This window comes from Accipiter gentilis, chromosome 14 (assembly GCF_929443795.1).
Source record: "Accipiter gentilis chromosome 14, bAccGen1.1, whole genome shotgun sequence".
NCBI lineage: Eukaryota > Metazoa > Chordata > Aves > Accipitriformes > Accipitridae > Astur > Astur gentilis.
This window is the reverse complement of record NC_064893.1, coordinates 800,251-820,181: the sequence shown is the minus strand read 5'-3', so window position 1 is coordinate 820,181 and position 19,931 is coordinate 800,251. Positions and strand designations below refer to the sequence as shown.

The following is a 19,931-nucleotide window of genomic DNA, read 5'->3' as shown; positions in this document are numbered from 1 at the left end:
CATGTGAAAGGCTTAGGCCTTGGTGGTAAGGGGGGTCAGCCATTAAGGCAATGCCTCTTCTCTCCCAAATTGTGGGTGAGGTCATATGAAGTAGATTAACACCTTTATTCTAGGGAAGGCAGGGAGGCAAGTACTGTAAGAAACTTGGCCAGCCAGGGGAGAAAGCTGATCCGTTGCCTTGAGCCTCTGCCCCTTCAGTGGAAGCTTCCCTGTGGGTTACCATATGGATCCGTGCTGCTGGGAGGTCGATACCTGAGAAGGATGGCACTGCTGTGCTCCAAGGGATCGTTCTGGGCTTGTCACATCAAGTTAGCTCAGGCACCCTTGTGTGGGGCTTTGAAGTCAGTCTTGCAGGTTTGAGAATCTGAAATGAAGCTTTGTAAACAAAATGGAGTCAACTGTGCTTTTCTAAATCTAGGATTTATATCAACATAAGTGGAATTTCTTTATATTTCTAGTTATTGTTTTGTGTTGTGTTTTAGTGAGTTCCTTAGTATAACATATGAGCAGATGGTTATCGGGGAAGAAGATGGATTTGATGTGTCACTGTCCAAACTACTGTTCTGCCTAAAACTTAGGCAAAAAGTCTGTTCTTGCAGTACAAATCAAAGTGACTGTTTGTTGGTTTCTGACATGAGTTAACCTGGCCTCTAGCCCTCCCTCTATCAAAGCTTCTTTTAAAATTCTCCTTATGTGAGAATTTTTCTTTAAGTCAGGATATTTTGATGTTTTACAGTTTTTAGGCTGAAACCTTTATATTGGTCCAACTACTGTGATTTGTGCTATAGCTGCACCAGTATTACTGGAAAGCCACTGCTAAGCCTATTAATCCTAGTATTTTTACTGCAGCTATACTTTGTATAGGATCTTCCAATTATTTTTTCTAGTATAAGAACATTAGGAAGTTGATATCAAGTTCTTGATGCTGGAGAAAGCTGGCTGCTATGTCCTAGTTGTTTTATCCTGCTCTGAAACAGTGATAAGTAATTGGAAAAGTTCTGTGAAACAAGCCCTCTGTACCTTTTTGTTACCATAAGGAGCTGAAAACAAACTATTTATGGATGGAACACTTTCCATTTGGTGGAAGAAGGCTAACTTGAGATATACAGAAAGGTTTCCTTAAGTTTTTTGTATTTAATGTGCTTTTAAAAGCTAGAGAGGGATTTGCCAGAGAATATGCATCTCAAAGCTTTTTCTCTTCTAATTAGGATTAATTTCCTCTTAAATTCCTTAGTGTTTAAAGTGTAAATCCTCCATATTGAGGTAGGGCAGTGTGTATTTAAGGTTCTTCAGGTATTACCTGTGGTCCATTCATCCCTGAAATACTGAAGGATTCCTCTGGAGAAAATAAAGTTTGCTTTCAAGTTTGAATTTTCTCTCCAGAGGTTTGCACCTTCACTGGAAAACTTAAACTAGCAAACTTAAATATTGGAATTAATGCCTGAAAAATTATACCTCCCCTCTTTGGATGGATGGATTTAAAAATCCAAATGCTTATGCAAGCTAGCATTGATGAGTTGCAATACAGTCGCCATAAGCAGCCTTTACATATCTCATGGTGCTACAACAGTGGCATGTTGTGCTGCAGTTTGGTCAAATGGCTAATTTTCTGAACTGAATTGATGTAACCTAACATGGCTCAGCATCTGGATTAACAGGCTCTACTGTTTCAGAGACCTAAGTTAGCCTCTTTAAGCAACTGTATGCTGTGTGGACATAACTGGACACATTGATTTAATTTGGGTATTGGACTGTGGAAACCATGCAGTGAGGGCATCAGCACCTTTACGTACTACCTCTGCAGTTCTTGTTTGTAGTCCGTCAGAACACATGCTCTGTAATGTTTGTTTTGTTGTTGTTTTTTTTTTTCTTCTCCTGGAGTGTTATATGCTTCTGATCATAATTTTTTGTATAGAAAAGCAGCACTAGTGAAAACTTGGAGTAATGATATTTCTAGAACATTACATTTAAATATTCCTATGGAATATTTAAGTTATGATTAAATTGTAGAAAGATTTTTGTTAACTTGAGGCTACAGTTCCTAATGTCCAATAGAAGACTGGAAATGTGAAAAATGGCCGAAAATTGCTATTCTACAAAGTGGCAAATCCTGATGTGGGCCTTTCTGTAGTCAGCCCAGATATCCAGAAGTGCTGCAGGTTCTATGGTACCACTTTGCTACTTCTGGCTCTTGCAGTTCGTTTCTTGAAAGCTTTGTGTGTAGCATCATTTGCCATGTCAGAGCCACTGTAGCAAGCTCATTACTAGTGTGTGTGTGTGTGTGTCCCCGTGATTAAATGTAGCTAAAGGGGCACTTACAGAGGTGCCCACGTAAAGGAGGCTTGCAAAGGACTCCTGGGGGCCAATATGACTTTGCTCTTCACCTGTTACTCAAAACTGGCTGAAGCATGTAGGAACTGGCCAGGCATGCCAGGTCTGCTGTCTTGCCCTGGAAAGGACTGTTTGATTTAACATTTTGTATGTAGGCACTGGCACTTGAGCATGTTGTATGTAGGCACTGACACCGTGGGTGCCAGTGACGCTTTACGTAAGGGTGTGTTTATGCAGAGCTAGGTCTAATAAGATGCAAGATGCTGTATGAATTATAGGAATAGCTACCTTGAGGTGTTAACAAAGTAGCCTTTTCTGCTTGTACAAAATGTCCAGAGAATAAAAACTTTGATACCTGCACATTTAATAATCCTCATTAAATGCTTTGAAATCTGAAAGTACAGGTAGTACTGCATGCCATTGTCCTCTTCTGCTAAAGTGTGTGTTTTGAATATGTTTTGCTGCTATTTGGGTAGGTTTATAGAGAAGAGCAAGAAATTCTGAAATGTGCTGGTAGCAATAGCTAGTGATGGATGTCTGCATTGCTTTCCTTCATGAAAACATGCTTGTCTGCCCCACTGGAAGCAATATGTGCAAGGTTTCCTTTGTTGCGGCCCCCTGGAACATATCACCTGCACAAACACTGTTACTTAAATTTTACTCTGACAAATTAGAAATACCAGTTTCAACCCTGAAGTTTTCAAGATACATTGCAAAGTCTTTTTTCTTTTCTTTTTTTTTTTTTTTTTTTTTTTTTAAAACACAAGGCACTGGTGATATCTTTAATAGAATGGGGAGTGGTATTGGCCATCTTGGGGCCCCTGAGAAGGTCATAAGTGAATAGGTACAGCTGCAAATAGGTGATTTACTGTATCGGCCAACAGCAGGAAACAAAGTAGTTGTTCTCAAATTCAGTAACCTAACATGATTCTTTGCTAAACACAGGCTTTGTCTTCTGTTTCTCCAACATGTGAACTAGCTGACCATCTCATTCACTAGCACTGGAGTAAGTATGACATACTGTGAGGGGAGTGCATCATAACAGCTGCTTTTCTTTAAAAGGATTTGTTGTTAAAATGGTTGTGTGGTGTCTGACCAGAACAAGAAATGCTGCTGCTTAACATGTTTCCTAAAAAGTTGACCTCTCTGAGACAAGTTCTGCACAGGAAATGCTTGCAGAACAGCAGGAGAGAGTTATGACAGAGCTGTTATATCTTACAGTAATCAAAGAGAATAAGGGATTTCCATGTAAAGAAGGCTCCCGAAAGTTGTACTTCAAGCTCTTTGCTTTTGCTTCAGATAGATAACTTGCCTATTGCTGTCGCCCCCCACTCCCACCACCGCTGTCTGCTGCTGTGTTTGATGCTCGTTAGCCTTCCTAGGATGCTCTAGCCTGTTATGGCAGAGTGCAGGATCATGTGAATTTTACCAAAACTTTACCAATACCCTGGACAATATTACAGCCTTAGTGTTTTGGGCATCTTTCACTCATCTGAGCTGTTCAGACTCCAGCAAGTAAAAATAAATCCAGATAATGACATGGGTTGTTGGGCTATTGAATATAGTTATTTGCCCTACCATAACTGGTTCCTACAGACAAAAGATCACAGCATCCACAGGGAGTTAATACCTCTCCTGCTATGATGGAGTTCTTGGAAGATGGACTCTGGTTTTAGTGAAGAATTGTGAGGGAAGTTGAGATTGCTCTTAGCTATAAGGTATGAGGAGAGCATACACACAGATCACAGTTCTAATGGGTACTGTTGTACAAAAAGCTCAAACAAGTAAATCAAGACTTTCTTGCTTTCATAGACATGCTCGCTAGAATTGGAATAGGAGTGGATAGCATAGTTACCCTAACACTTCTCAGGGAGATACCTGTTTCTTTTTGAAGAGAAGGAGGGTGTTTTGCTGTACTTGACCAGAATCCAGGTCTCTTTTGGTAAGAAATACATACATTTTCCATGCAGTAGAAGCTGGTTCTGTATGTGAATGGCAAAGTAGAGATGATAGCGGCACAGTACTCTTACATGTGGACTCTTCCAGCTAGGACTGAGACTTACTGGCTTTTATGAAGCCCTAATCTGTGACCAGTTGTGACTTCATGTCTGCTTTGCTAATTGTTGTAATGAGTTTTTCACTTTCTGTCAACTTGAAGTGTTAAGTCAACTTTGTCTGCCAGAAGCTTTGTGTGAAGGCAGGTCAGGTCTGCCTCCAGTGGGACTGGGATATTTAGGCTGTCCATGAGTTTGAAGACATTCTCTGTTTAAAATGTAGCAAAGGTGACTAACCTGGGAGTTGCATGAGGGAGGAACAGAGCTGGAAGGCATGCTCCTCTTGACAGCCCCTCTGCAGCACAGGGCTCAGTAAGTACACTCCTATTTTCCTCTGCCAGTTTGCAAGAAGCTTATTTGGATTAAAGATCAGAAACATTGCCTTGTCTTTTCTCAGCATTGTCTTCATCTTGTCTCCAGAGACTAATCACCCAATCAAGTTAGGAGTCTTCCTTTTCCTTTCCGTTCTCTACTCCTGTGTGACCTGGAAGGATACATCCAATTCAAATTATTTGTCTTAAAATAACTACCTGGAATGAAAATGTCCAAGTTACAGTACACTTCAGTTTTTATGTTTTAATATTGACATTGTTGGCATAAACTAGATGCTGTTGAACTTGCCAGATCACACTTTGAAGGTATTAACAACTAATTCCATGAAAGATAACAAAATGCCCTGTCTGACTTTCTAGACGAAGCTGGATCACATTGGGTAGTTCATAGATTGTTCCATCAGGTGGTTCTTAGATTGGTAAGCCTTTAAATTACATTTTTGCCCACTTTATCAAGCCTGCATTTCTGAAGATAAAAGGTGTTTTCTGCCAGAGCATTCCCTGGCTACCTAGCCTGAAACAGCTCGAGTTCTGAAATTGACCAGTTCCTTAGACCAGAGTGAGGGAAAGGTGTTGTAAAGTCTATCTAAAATGCTGTATTTAAAAACAAATACCCATGGCTATTTCCATGGCTTTCAGTATGTGATGTGGAAAATTAAGGTGAGTTAAGTTCTCGGCAGTCAAACTTGTCAAGCTGCTACAGTCAGTGTAGGGTGTTGGTAGGGGTTTAGATGTCTTGTGTGTTGCTTAATATTAAAATTCTAGAAATAAAATACTATGATATGCCAAAATTACAAAAAGAGAAAAAAGTAAATGCTTGATGGTACACTCACAGAATCACAGGATGGTTGAGGTTGCAAGGGACCTCTGGAGGTCTTGTCCAGCCTCCCAGCATGAGCAAGGACACCCAGAGCCAGTTGCCCAGGACCATGTCCAGATAGCTTTTGAGTATCTCCAAGGAGGGAGACTCCACAATCTCTCTGGGAAACCTGTGCCCAGTGCTCAGTCACCCTCACAGTGAAAAAAGTGTTTTCCTCATGTTCAGAGGGAACCTCCTGTGTTTCGGTGTGTGCTCATTGCCTCTGGGCCTCTCACTGGGCACCACTGGAAAGAATTTGGCTCCGTTTGTCCTCTTTGCACCCTCCCTTCAGGCGTTTGTACACATTGGTAAGATCCCTCCAGCTCTTTCTCTTTTCTAGGCTAAATACCTTCACAAACCATCATTTTATTCTAGAATTTTGTAACTAATAAACTAGTATGTTTCCAAACTCTTAGAGGCTCACAACCTCATCTGCATGTTAATGCTAGTTCACTATATGACAAAGGTGTTGAAAAGATTCAGTTAACTGATGCTATTGAACCCATTAGGAACTGTGATCCTTCAGATTTGCCTGCTCTTTGTCCTGTTTGGTTTTATGCCCTTTTCTGAAATATTTTGTGAAACTGGGAGAACTTCGGGAAGTATTTTTTCAAGGAAACGATTTTTTTTTTCTTCAAGGGGAGAAGAGACATGTTCCTGCCAGTTGTGTTCTGCGTATTTGCAGAATACTACTACAGAATGTTTTAAAAATACTAATATTACAGGGTTATATTAGAATTTGGTCTCTATCCAAGGTGTGAATAACTTTATGAATGCCTTTTAATGTTAACCATCTAATATTTGTTTTTTTCTTTTAAAATTGATTAATTCACATTCTGTTAGGGGTATTTATCTGTGCAGCTCAGATGCATAGATAAAACAGTCCATTCCCTGCAGTGTCATTTCTTACTAGAAGCAGAATCACTGCAACAGTCTGAACCATTCTGAGGGACAAGACAAACTGAGTTGTCTGTATGTAGGAAATCATGAGTATGAATTTCTGTACAAGTCTTTTGTTTGAGTTCATACTAGCAGCTTGCTGGAATTGCATGGGGAATTTAGTCCTGTGCTGGTGGTGCATGGTACAATGAAGGTGTAAACTCCATGTAATAGATATATTAAAAAAAATTGTCAGTTTTCAGGCTCTGATGTATGAAATGGGCGAAGGCCTGGTAAAAACCCAAGAGTTGTCACTTTATGCCTTCACCTGAAAGCATAGTCAAATATAAGCAGCAGTCCTGATGCATTTCCGATTGGTTTGGTTGAGCTGTAAGTGTGTTGTCTTTTTTTTTCTCCCCAGCTGAGTATTGAACAGGCCCAGGCTGTGGCAGAGCAGGTTGAGATGAAAGCTAAGGTGGTACAGTCTGAAGTCAAAGCAGTGACTACTAGACATAAGAAGGCCTTGGAAGAGCGGGAGTGTGAGCTGCTCTGGAAGGTATGCACCTTATATTGGGTGGTTTCAACTGCTGACAAGTGTCTTTTTTACACTGAGAAGATGCTTTTTAACTAGTACATGGCCAGATTCTGATATCCTCCCAAGGAACGCTAAATTCAAACACTAGAGTTTACTGCAAACTCATTTTTTTCTGTAGGTAGCAGGATGCTGGACTCTGGCCCTAGTTGGTTTTGCTCTGAAGGTGTCTTAATCTGAGAAACTGGTTGGGTTTTTGTAGGGACTACTGTATCCTCAGGCAAGCTCAGCCCCACAGGTAGGGTAGGCACTCCCCCTGCTGGCTCAGCAGCTGTGCCTCGCATCTCAGTACTGACCGGAGAGGGGATCAGATCACCTTTAAACACCTTGTTTAAAGAACACCTTTAAAACCTTTTTAATATGTTGCTGTAGAATTAGGTATGTACTATACAGGTTTTCTTACGTGATCCACTTCTCAAACAAAGGAGGGGAGCAAAGCTGTATAGGCCATGTGCTTTTTTAGAAAGACTAGTAGAAATCCTGCAATACTAACTTTCATTGTCCCCACACCTAAAAGCTTACTTTACTCTCAATCAAGGTAGTGTCCCACTGATTTTTTTTTTGACTAGTAGAAGAAAAGAATTATCTCCAGCAAGAGTATCTGCACAGTCCCAAACTCCTCCAGCCACGATGCACGCGTGGTATTTCGAGAGCAGGAAAGGATGTAACAGCAAAGTCTCTTATTCTGGAAAGGTAACTTAGTGTCATGGCTCTCCTCTGCTTGTTTAGCACAGATGAGTTTGGATTGGCCCTTTGGGTCCCACTTGTACAATTGAACAGAAACCCTCTCTTTGCTGTTGGATTAGGTCTTTTAGATCAGTAAGTCAAACTTGTCCTGTGATCACATGATAGCTAGTACTGGTATGGGGAGAAAAAATGTGCCGTCAAGATAGGAAAAGTTTAAGATTACATTGTGATTGCTTCTACAGTATGCTTTTTGCACCAGATAAAGTGTAGCAGGAAACCATGTGCTGTGTGGCCACTGCCTATGCTAGCAGAACCAGGCAGGATGGCGTGTATATGTGGTTGGTGAGGAACTTGCTGCCAAGAAGCAGTGCCATCTTGCTGAAGTACTCCTTCCCTGCCTCTCCTCCATCAATGTTGTTTGGAACAGTAATTTTCTGGTTTAATATCTGTTGCCAGCAAAATGACCACTCTGGAAAGAGTTTATTGTATGGAACTACTCTAGCTACAGTGAGACTAATACTCCACTAAGAGAAGTTTGTTTTTCTGTAGTTCTATAAATGTCAGTGGCAAGATTATAAATGCACTTTATATAGTTACTGTACTTCTAATGCTGCTTTTTCTGAGGTATTTGGATTGAGGGAGATGAGTTCGCATTCCACTGTTAGCCTTCACCAAGAAGCTTGGCAGCCTTCTCTTTTGAGGTATTCCTAGTACAGGAGAAGACAGACCTGCCCCTAAGCTATTTGTATCCCAAGAGGCTGCATAAATGTACTTTATTGGAATGTCTGCACTGAGAGCAAGTTCTCTTCAGGTTATAAAACATTATTTTAAGAAGTAAACTTGGTGGTGGTAAGTCATTCTAGCAAAAAGAGGTGAATGCATTAATCCCTCATGTGAAATGTGTTAGTGAATAACAATTTTGGGTACCAAAGCTGAGGCCAAGGATTAAGATGAGACCTAAGATTAGTAATCTCCTTTGGAAATCTATTGGAGGAAGCATCTCTGACTTTTTAAAGTCTGATAAAACCTGCATGCCTTAACTTTAAATGAAATGGCATGTTTGTACATCTGTTAATCTAGTCAGTGTATAACCAAGGAATCTTCAGACAGTGAGTTGTTCCTCATTAAAATACATTGCTGGCATTGTTCTGCAGCCAAGTAGTTATTCAGACTTAAGGAAGTGCATTTTTACAACAATAAAACAATTGCAATTTTAATTAGTTTTACAAGGCAGGTGTGTTTGCCAGATGTTTTAAAGTGATTTTTCACAAGTAAAGATAACACACACACACAAAATTATATAAAATAGTTACAAACAAATGACTTTTGCTTGGGCTTCAGTCCCCTGAGCAGGGACTGGCAGCAACCTTTTGTGTCATTTGAAGTGACATTACAAAGCATCCTGTTGCAAAGCACTATCTTGGCATGACTGCCAGTATTTGCAAGAAAATATTAAAATAATTGGACCCTAAAAATCCCTGGAGATAGGTGTCTGGTATTATCCAGTCATGTAAAAACAGTTCTGACAGGCAGGGGAATGACAAGTCCATGTGCATTAGCTGATGCTGACTCCTAGCCTCAGCTTTGAGTGACAACAGCCTGCCTTCTGAAATCGGTCTTAATTCGGGCTAGAGCAGCCTCAGCCTCTGCTCTTTCTTGAGAGCCTGCAGTAACCTCTGTCCTCCCTGGAGTCTAAAAACCTCAGATGATCTGTCAAGTACCTTGCAACTAGAAAATAGAATAGTATTTGAGGAAGCAAATTATTATTAGTAAGCAAATGGCACTCTGATGCAGCAGGTCTGCAGAGTAAGAATGTATGATTTTGGCTGGAGGATGGGAGAGAGTAATAATCCTGAATTTGGATAAATAATTGCTTTTTCTCGTTTCTGCTTCTCTACATCACAGCTTTGAGGCTTGCTCTGCAGTTCTGTGTCAACATGCTGCAACAGCTGCACAACTGGTTTTCATGTAGAAGAGTGACATTAGGAAACATTTGTGTTGCAGGTTGTCTTTTCTGATGTAAGTGTGCTTTTCTCTCTCCCCTGTTCCTCCCTTAGGTGGAAAAGATTCGTCAAGTCAAGGCTAAGTCACTCTACTTGCAGGTTGAAAAGTTACGTCAGAACCTAAATAAGCTGGACAACACCATTAGTGCTGTTCAGCAGGTCCTGGAGGAGGGTCGTACCATGGATATTCTTCTGGCTCGGGACCGCATGCTGGCTCAGGTGCAGGAGCTGAAGAATGTGAGAGGCTTTCTCCAGCCTCAGGAAGATGACAGGATCATGTTCACTCCCCCTGACCAGGCATTGTATATGGCCATTAAATCCATGGGCTTTGTCAGCAGTGGGGCTTTTGCCCCTCTGACCAAAGCCACTGGGGAAGGCCTCAAGCGTGCACTGCAGGGCAAAGTGGCCTCTTTCACAGTGATAGGCTATGACCATGATGGTGAGCCTCGCCTTTCCGGAGGGGACATGATCTCTGCAGTGGTGATGGGCCCAGATGGAAACCTTTTTGGAGCAGATGTCAGTGATCAGCAGAACGGGACCTACCTGGTCAGCTACCGTCCACAGCTAGAGGGAGAGCACCTGGTATCCGTGATGATGTGTAACCAACACATTGAGAACAGCCCCTTCAAAGTTGTGGTGAAATCTGGGCGCAGCTACATAGGCATTGGGCTGCCAGGGCTCTCCTTCGGCAGTGAGGGAGACAGTGACGGCAAACTCTGCCGTCCCTGGGGGGTTAGTGTAGACAAAGAAGGCTACATCATTGTGGCTGACCGCAGTAATAACCGCATCCAGGTGTTCAAACCGTGCGGGACCTTCCATCACAAGTTTGGCACCCTGGGCTCCCGGCCGGGCCAGTTCGATCGCCCCGCTGGTGTGGCCTGCGACATCTCGCGTAGGATTGTTGTGGCTGACAAGGACAATCATCGCATCCAGATCTTCACATTCGAGGGGCAGTTCATTCTGAAGTTTGGGGAGAAAGGAACAAAGAATGGGCAATTCAATTACCCATGGGATGTGGCCGTCAATGCAGAGGGCAAGATCCTGGTCTCTGACACAAGGAACCATCGTGTTCAGCTGTTTGGGCCTGACGGCGTGTTTCTCAACAAGTATGGCTTTGAAGGGGCACTCTGGAAGCACTTTGATTCCCCCAGAGGTGTGACTTTCAATCACGAGGGCCACTTGGTAGTGACAGACTTCAACAACCATCGCCTTCTGGTCATCCATCCAGATTGCCAGTCAGCACGCTTTCTGGGCTCGGAGGGCACCGGGAACGGCCAGTTCCTGCGCCCACAGGGAGTGGCGGTGGATCAAGAGGGGCGCATCATCGTGGCCGATTCCAGGAACCACCGGGTGCAGATATTTGAGTCAAATGGTAGCTTTTTATGCAAGTTTGGCACTCAGGGAAGCGGCTTTGGTCAGATGGACCGTCCTTCAGGTATAGCCATCACCCCTGATGGCATGATTGTTGTGGTCGACTTTGGAAACAATCGAATTCTCGTCTTCTAATCTGTGTTTGAATTAGGAAGAAACTGTCTCAGGGAAATTCTTCTAAGAGAAAATGAAAAAATACAACGTTAATTCAAACCTACCTCATCTTTAATTTTTTTACAGATGAATGTACTTAATCTTTTCTGCAGGGAGTGAGCCTGTAAAGTTAAATTCTATCTACCTCATTGTCCTCCCTTTCTTCCCTGGTTTCTCGCCCCTTCCCCATCCCCACACACTCACAGTTCAGAACATTTTACCTCTCCCCCCGATGGGGTTTCATGCACAAACAAGTGTTGCTGTGCACATTAGGTGGTTTGTGTGGCGAGTTCTGTAGACTAAGCCAAAAAAGGCTCTATGTAACTTTTTAAATGGAGAAAATGGTAGTAGGTGTTTGTAGAGCATTTGTGTTCTTGACAAATGAACAAATGTACTGCAGTTCTGTGGGTGGGGACATGGGAGGGGAAACTTTTGTTTTTTGAATTGCTGCTGCAGCAGAGAACTTTTTCCTGTTCTCCTTTTTATACCTCAGTGTGTTTGATTTACTGGTGAGCACAGCGTCTTGTTCCCAGATGACTTTGAACATTTTGTGAAAGTGAGTGGGATTCACTTGCCGGGAAGAACAAGTTTGCATCTTTTTGGCATTTCTGTGTAATTTTTTTCTGAAACACAGTAATCCAACAGCACAAAGTGAAGCTGATGAAAATGCACAAAAATTGTTTAAGTTTAAACCAAATTGTTCATTTTAGTGGCTTAATGCAGTTGTTTGTAAAGTTTAGGTAGAAAGCAAGGCTTCCTTTAATGTATCCTGTCATTGAGTATTTCTTTTTACCCTTTTTACCTGAAAGCTAAATTAGTTTTAAAAAGTTACTGTTTCTTTTATCAATGCACCTCATCTGGATAACAGAGATTATAAGGAGCATTGAAACAGGGAAAATCAAACCCTTTTGATTTACTTTCTTGTGAAATGACTAGCTTTTTTTGCCCCTCCCCATAAAGAGACTTTAAGGGAATAACGATTGATGGATTTGTTAGACCAGAAGTGGTACCTTTTTCCAAAAGTAAGAAATAAGCACAGCTTTGGAGATTCAGGGTGTGTTTTAGAGAAGTCAACAGTTTTTTGTGTTTAAAGAGGATTGCAATAACTCTATCGGTAATAAAATTTATTTTTTTTTTCATCTTCTGGCTTCCCCAAAGAGCTGGACTGAAAAATTCAGGAAGATCTACTCTAGTTTTTAGGGTGGGGTGGGCCTGTAGCTCCATGTATCTCTTGCTACAGATCCAAGTGAAAAGCTACCAGTACCAGCATAAGGCAAACTGTGTCAAGATGAAACTTTGCTGCTTTTTTCAGGGCAGTACCAAAGAATTCTGTGTAAAATAAATGTATATGATCCTTAAAAGCTTGGAGTCAGGGGGAAGTTAGCCCTTTCAGGGATAAAAATAAACAGCTTTTCTGAGAAGCAGAAACTCATTGGGAGAATAGGTGTGGTATCTCTTTAGCAAAATGTGACTTTGAGTCACTGGAAGTATTTGGTCTTATTCTTTAATTTCTTGCATTCCAGTTTAGCTGTTAATGCAGATATGGTCTCTACAGAGCTGTTTCTTCACCCTCTGGATAGGGCATTTGGTGGCAAATAGGAATGGTTAAAGTAGGGAACGGAGTGCTTTTCTGTCTCTCTGCAATGGAAAAATTAATGTATCGGTCCTCTTAGGCTTGGAAATGCCATGGTATTTACCTTTCTGTTTGCAAGAGAAGATCTCTGAAACATAAACATGGTAGTTATCAGAAAGTCTGAAGAGCCTTAACCATCCTCCAAGGAAAGGGTTCATCTCTCTGCCAGCCACCATGCACAAAAGTGACCTGAGATTCAAAGGCTCTTCACAAGTTTGTGATAAATCACAAGGTGCACTTTCCTTCTTGCTGCTTTTCCCCTCCAAGGTGTGTTAACTTTCTGGGTTTTGTAGACATCCTGATGATGTGTGCAGGCAGATAGCTTCCGCTTTCGAGGAGGCTTAAACTGAAGGACCAGAAAGAGACAGATAGATTCATGAGATGGCAACACCTCTTTTGAAAGAAGGGTGAGAAAAAACCACCTAAATTAAATGGGATAAAATAACTGTGCTGCCTTTCAGCCAAAGCCTCAAGGAAGCAAACTCTTCAAAGCAGTATGTTTCAGTCAGGCTTAATTTTAGGATAGCATGGTTTAAAAATAGTCTTTAAAGGATAATCTTTTATACAGATGTCTGTCATTAAATTTCTGTGGCCACTCAAAATATAGGTATGAGAGAAAGCTAGTTTTCCTTCAGCTTTTTCAAGTTCTTGTGTACATGCCTCCCTTCACGGGGGTAGCCTACAGTTGTGACAGATGTCCATGTTTGTGTTGTATTATTCAGTCCAAGAATTATTTGCAACTTGGGCTGTGAAAACTAATAGCCTGCAAGATCTAGATACCAAAGAAAACTGGTTTAAAAAGCTTTAATGTTTGGTTTGCAGTGTCCTTGCATTTATCCTATCATGTCTTAATAAAAATGCCAGGTCTCTTACTACCTTGACCAGAGTGGCTGCTGACAGTATTGGAGTATGCTAGAAATGCTCTTGTGCTTTAATGCCTGTTGGGTTCCCCCACTCTCTGGGACTAGAAGGGAGTTGTTTTTCAGGCATTAAAAAAAAGTTAAGCATGCATTCAGGATTGTGTTGAACTGCAGAAACCTTTTTGCCCCTCTCCAGCCTGCACTGAATAGAAGGTGACAGACACTGAAGTTGCCCTTTGCTATTTTGTGTGGAGCCATTGCACAAAACCCCAGTTCAGAAAGAGGAATGACTTTAACTCTTTCTAAGTTGCTATTTAATTCAGTGGGATTTGCTTACAGACCAAACCTCAAGTGTTTGACCTCATGTGTTGGGGGGCTTTTTTTGTTTTAAAAACACTACTATTTAGCTACCCAAAATAATTCCTTATCTTTGTCATAGTGCTAAGCACACTTGGTCTCATTGAGAAGTCGTAGTGTAGCTTATAAAATGGAGTGGTTTATATGCAATGAAAGTAAGTAGTGGTAATATACAACGCCAACATCAGATACCCCATAGGGGCTTTTAAAAAAATAATACTTAAATGAGATTCAAACCTTGCTCTGTTTTCTCCATGCATATTCTCAGGCTATGCGTGTTCTCAGGTTAGTGCCCCAGTATCATAATATACATAGTGCAGAGAGAAAAAGCAAGGCTTTGAAGTTGGATTGCAAACTGAACAAGCATTCAGAGTAATCTTCTGAACTAGTGGAAATGGCCTGGAGAAGGGTGAGGTGAGCTTGTGCCTCTTTCTCTTAGCTCTGACATTGGGGAACAACAAATATGGGTGACAGACCTGTCTACTAGAACTCCCAAAGGAATTTCACTATGTCAGGTTAAACAAGTGGCTCGACAAAATGTTATCAGCAGTCAGTATGGCTGTTTTGTCTTCAGCCTGTGAAGCAATCTTGTCCTTTCTCAGAACTATTTAAGCAGGAACTTCAGTAGCAAACTGAAGCAGACTCAGTACTTGATAATGCAGGTCCTCCAGATAATTCACTCCTTTTTATTTAGTACCTTTTGAATATAATTTAAGGAAGCCCATAAACCTTAAACTTGCAGAGAAAGCAAGGGAAGGACGGCAACACCTGAAAACTAATACATATTGGGGCCACATGTAAGCAAGTTTGGGAGAAAGAAGAACAAGGCACTTGGATGTGGCATTGCCTTGGAATTGCAGTAAAATGGGCCCAGTTTGTTATGTTGCAGTTAAACCAAAATAAATTTCTGAAGAGAGCAGATTTATAGGCTTATCTTGCCATAACTTTGATAATAAGATTTCTTTGTTCAGTTCTGGTTTTAAAAAAAAAAATAAATGTGCCAGTGTTTTGTTGGGGTTTTCTTTTGTTCCTTTGTTTTTTGCAGTTTGTGGGGAATTTTTGGTTTTTTTTTTTTTGTTTGTTTTTTTTTAAAGGAGTGTAAGCCAAACGGTGCCAAAAGGTAATAGGATATTTAAAGATAGAGATATTTAGACAAACAGTTTGGAGCTGTATAAAAAATGAACACTGGTACTTGCGTTGGGCAAATGTTGTACCTTTGGTCTTTGAGTCCTTGGGAGTTTGAAACCCAGTTTGCTGTGGTACAAAATGCACAACTAGAGATGCCACTATCTTTTTCTTGAAGTTCTACCTCACTTTGCAGAAGTAAATCATCTACCTCAATTTAGCATCAGACATGTTTGAGAAATATTTGAGAATCTGCTTGGGGGAAGGATTCATCCTGCCTGTTGGACAAGCATTTTAATTGAAACAGAGATACTAAGTGTGTACAATGTGGTGACTTCTTGCTTTTGTTTGCTTTTGGTTTTTTGCTGTCTGCCCATGGAAATATTAAGCTGCCCTTGCTAGAGGATCTGTAAATAAAACCAAATGTTCAGGCAAACTGGACTGAGATACCTGAAACGCTTTTGAGTTTGTTCTGTTTTCACTACGAAGTATGGAAATGTAAACTTTTTTCAGTATTATGACACTACTAGCTGACATGACATACTTCATGTTCATTTGCAGTGTTCTTATGTCCGTAAGACCCTTAGGTCTTCTCTCTACAAGAGGAAAACTTTTACGCAAGCCTGCAAATATGTTCTGTTGGAAAGACTAATGTTACGATTGCTGTAAACACAACGTTATATCAAATGCTTGAAGGGAATAAGATCCTGATTTTTTTTTTTTTTGATTTGGTGATTGTATTAGTAGCTTTCTTGACTCAATGGGATTTTTTCCACCATGACAAAGCAACCAAGTTCCTATTCCTGGAGGGCAGTTTCAGTTCAGACATTCTCAGGAGAGGCAGTTTAAAATCAGTATGTTGGGGTTTTATGCAACTTTAATAGCGACATGCAACATGCCCCTTGTTTTACCTATGGAGTAAAGTTGCAGAAGCACATTTTCAGATTACTGTATTGAAAAATTCTTTTTTTATCCCCTGTTCATATTAGGGGGTGACAGAAGTGGGTACAGGAGACCCCTAATAATGACAGGCTGTGTTGGGTTTGGTAAATGTTATGGTGGAAAATGTACATTGATGTCTCTAAGTGATCTTACGGGTTAACAAGCCAGACTGGCATCTTTTTCCATCATTGTTTAACCAATAATGGTTCTAAAACTGCTTTGTGTACCTGCATGGTCTTAGACCTTCTATTAATGATTGTATCAACTTACAAACTCAGGTAGATAATTTTTTAAGCTCTTTTCATAGAGCCTTACTGACTGAATGTTAAGTGTCTGTGTAGTGATGTAGTTAAGTAACTTCCTTTTGAACTACCAGATTAGTTTAAAAAAAAGAAATTCCTTTTATAGGTTTGTAGAGTACTTTTCAGACAATGTAGTAGTTTTTCCTTCAGAGAGAGAGATGTCTGGTTCTGGGTTTTGTTTTTAGTTTCTTTTCTAAAATGACTAAAAAGTTTTTAACTAGTTTGTAAGGTGTGCTTATTCACCTGAGTTGGTGGGGGTTTCTTACTGTATGTGACTCTTGTTTGTACTGTGCATTACCTGTCATGTGCTCCTTGGTTCGTGCACAATTCATTGGAGTAGTGAGGGTGTTGAACACATGCCTGCAATTTAAGTCAAGTAGAAATTGGAAGCCTTGAACAAAATGGAGGTCATCCACATGAAACCAATGTCACAAACGTGCATTTTTCTCCCCTCATCTAATTGACTGTAGTTGTATTGCCCATCTTACAAAATTTCATTACCAGTGTGTAAGTAGAGTTGCCTTGGTGCAGGTTTGCATTGGGTTCCATAATGATTTTGTCGGTCCTTGGATGTTGGGCATCTTGAGTTGATTTGGCTTTGTAGTTTCCTCTCCTGTTGCAGTTGTTTCTTTTCTACTTTAGTGGTTAATCACGCTGCTCTCCTAATAATAATAGAAATGTCTCAGCAGGACAGACAGTGCTCTGCTTTTAATGAGTTGCTCAGAGCTTTTATATCTAATTATATCTATTATATCTTTTATATCTAATTGATAATGAGACAGGCTGTGACAAGAACTTCTGTGCTCCAAAAAAGGGCATCACATTTCTACTTGGACAAAATGTGACATAATTTTTAGATGTCAGATGTTGAGTACTGCAGAGAAGAAAGCATGACAGGTTATGTGCAAACTTTTATGTAGAATAAGTGAGCAAAATGTTAGAACCCTTGTGTTAATGGAGGCTTCTGAATGTATCTTTGTGGTCCATAGGGAAGGCTGAAGGATGTAGCAAGGAGATGATGTATCAGCTACTGGCAGCCTTAAAACAAAGTCAGTGTCTCTCTGGACTTTAAAATGTTCCTATGCAGTTTATTTTATTTTTGTTTAATCAAATAAATGTGAGGAGGTTTTTTTCATGGCGAATCTGTGTATGTGTGTTTCTGTATTACTCAGCCAAAGCTGCCTTTTCTGTCAGGATGGAGGGGAAAAAAAAAAAAAAAGAAAGCTCTTGCCTGAATTTGAACCTGGCTGCTTCCAGGTGATAACTACTGAAAACTTTAACCAGAGGCTTTGAAAGGAGAGAGGAGAAATGTGTGTTTAAAAAAAACAAACCAAAACTTTGATGCAGTGTCAAACTCTTAGTTGTCTGGTCTATTTAAAAAAAAACAACCTCACTGTCATGACTGGAAGAAATGGCTTTGATACTGGACTCACCACCTGTACTCCATGCAGTTTTTCCAGTGTTTTGCCAGAAAGTTCCTGGTTTAACCTTGTTGGGTCCATTTCTAGGTTTCCATTTCTTCACCTTTGCAACTGTGAAGTAATGCATTTTCTGAGTGGTAGCATAAAGCAAAGCCACCAGAACATTTAATAATGTATCTGGCATCTTGCAGAGCAGACTGCCAACAAAGTGCAGAAAAGGTACTCTTTTTCCTTACTATTCTGTAAAAGGTTTGAAAAGAAATGGTGAGCATGGGAAGATGCTCTTCAAGGAGGGTTTGAGAATTAAGGCTACTGACAGAATTCCCAGCATGAGTAGCAGTGGAGGTGGATTGCAGTCTCTGAAAGTGCTGACTGCAGTAGCTCTTAAAAGCTGAGATGCTTTTTGGCCCCAGCTGTGTACAACTGTAGGACAGCTCAGCACCATGCTGTGCTCTATCCATCAAACTCCTTGACCAGACTATTGCTTGCTCTTCCTGCTGGAGCAGCTGGTGACATAGCAGTACAGAGATCACTTCAAGTTGAAAGGAGGGAAGGAGAAGACCCTGTCAAGGAGGGGGAAAAGGCTGCGCGGGTGAGTTTCAAGACTACCACCTTGGCCAGCTTGGTGTGGTACTGCCTGTATTCCCTTGACTTCTTTGTGTTCTCTCCCTGAAGACAACCGGAAACTTGAAGCTCATCGAGTACCATGAGGTGGCTCTGGATGCTGCTGAGCAAGCACTGCACAGTTCTTGTGCCATGGTGTCGTGGTTTAAGCCCAGCCAGCAACTAAGCACCACGCAGCCGCTCACTCACTCCCCACCCCCCCACCCCCCCCCCCATCCAGTGGGATGAGGGAGAAAATCAGGGGGAAAAGAAGTAAAACTCCTGGGTTGAGATAAGAACGGTTTAATAGAACAGAAAAGAAGAAACTAATAATGATAACACTAATAAAATGACAACAGTAGTAATAAAAAGATGGGAATGTACAAATGATGCACAGGGCAATTGCTCACCACCCGCTGACTGACACCCAGCTAGTCCCCGAGCTGCGATTCCCCACCCCTACTTCCCAGTTCCTAAACTGGATGGGATGTCCCATGGTATGGAATACACCGTTGGCTGGTTTGGGTCAGGTGCCTTGGTTGTGTCCTGTGCCACCTTCTTGTGCCCTGGCTGGGCATGAGAAGCTGAAAAATCCTTGACTATAGTCTAAACACTACTGAGCAACAACTGAAAACATCAGTGTTATCAACATTCTTCACATACTGAACTCAAAACATAGCACTGTACCAGCTACTAGGAAGACAGTTAACTCTATCCCAGCTGAAACCAGGACATGGCCATGGTCAGTGTTGTCCACTTCCTTGCCAAAACCTTTAGCTCTAAGCCCCTGCCAGCATGTGGGCAAGGGGCTGAGATGATGGCAACAGGGGTTATGGTGCTTGGAGGGGGGGAAAGGGAGTGCAAGCCCTTTCTCTTGCTGTGGGGATGAGTCAGCGCATGGCTGCAGGGCTGACATTGTGGAGGCAAGGGGAGGGCAGGAGGAGAGGGGGACAGGCAGGCTTTCCTTCGGGAAGTGGCCCAAACCAAAATAATAAGCATTATTGACTTTACTAACTTAACACACAGCCCAGCTTATGCTGCTCCTACTCTCTTCAAGTAGCAATGCTACAGCCAGGCGGGAGAAAAATCCCAGAGCTGCTCTGGTCAGAGCAGCTGCCTTGGGGCAGAAGAGCAGTCATTGTTAGGGGAAAGCTGGGGCTGAATGCTTCTCCTCACATGCAAATGGAGCTGTGATAAGCAGCGTGGTATCTGGGGAACTACAACAGCATCCTTCATCGAGCCTCGAGGAGACCGTTGGGTGCCTCCGGGTGGAGCTGGGCACTGCTGAAGCCAGGCATTAGCATCTTTTGCATGTGAATTCCCCGCATTCCGGCGGAGGGGGGGGGGGGGGGGGGGTGCAGGGAATGGCAGAGAAGAATCTTCTCTATTCAGGGCTGGGGACCACACAGCGAGCATCTTTCTTTAAC

The 19,931-nt window shown here is 41.6% G+C and overlaps 1 protein-coding gene across 1 annotated transcript in view; it reads left to right on the top strand.

Moving 5' to 3' along the window:
• TRIM71 (tripartite motif containing 71) overlaps positions 1-11,243 on the top strand; it is a 57,060-nt gene extending 45,817 nt beyond the window's left edge. Inside the window, exons 3-4 of the mRNA XM_049816753.1 lie at positions 6,877-7,011; positions 9,792-11,243. Coding sequence (XP_049672710.1) covers positions 6,877-7,011; positions 9,792-11,243 — 1,587 coding nt within the window. The remainder of the gene's footprint in view (positions 1-6,876; positions 7,012-9,791) is intronic.
• Positions 11,244-19,931: the final 8,688 nt, after the last annotated feature.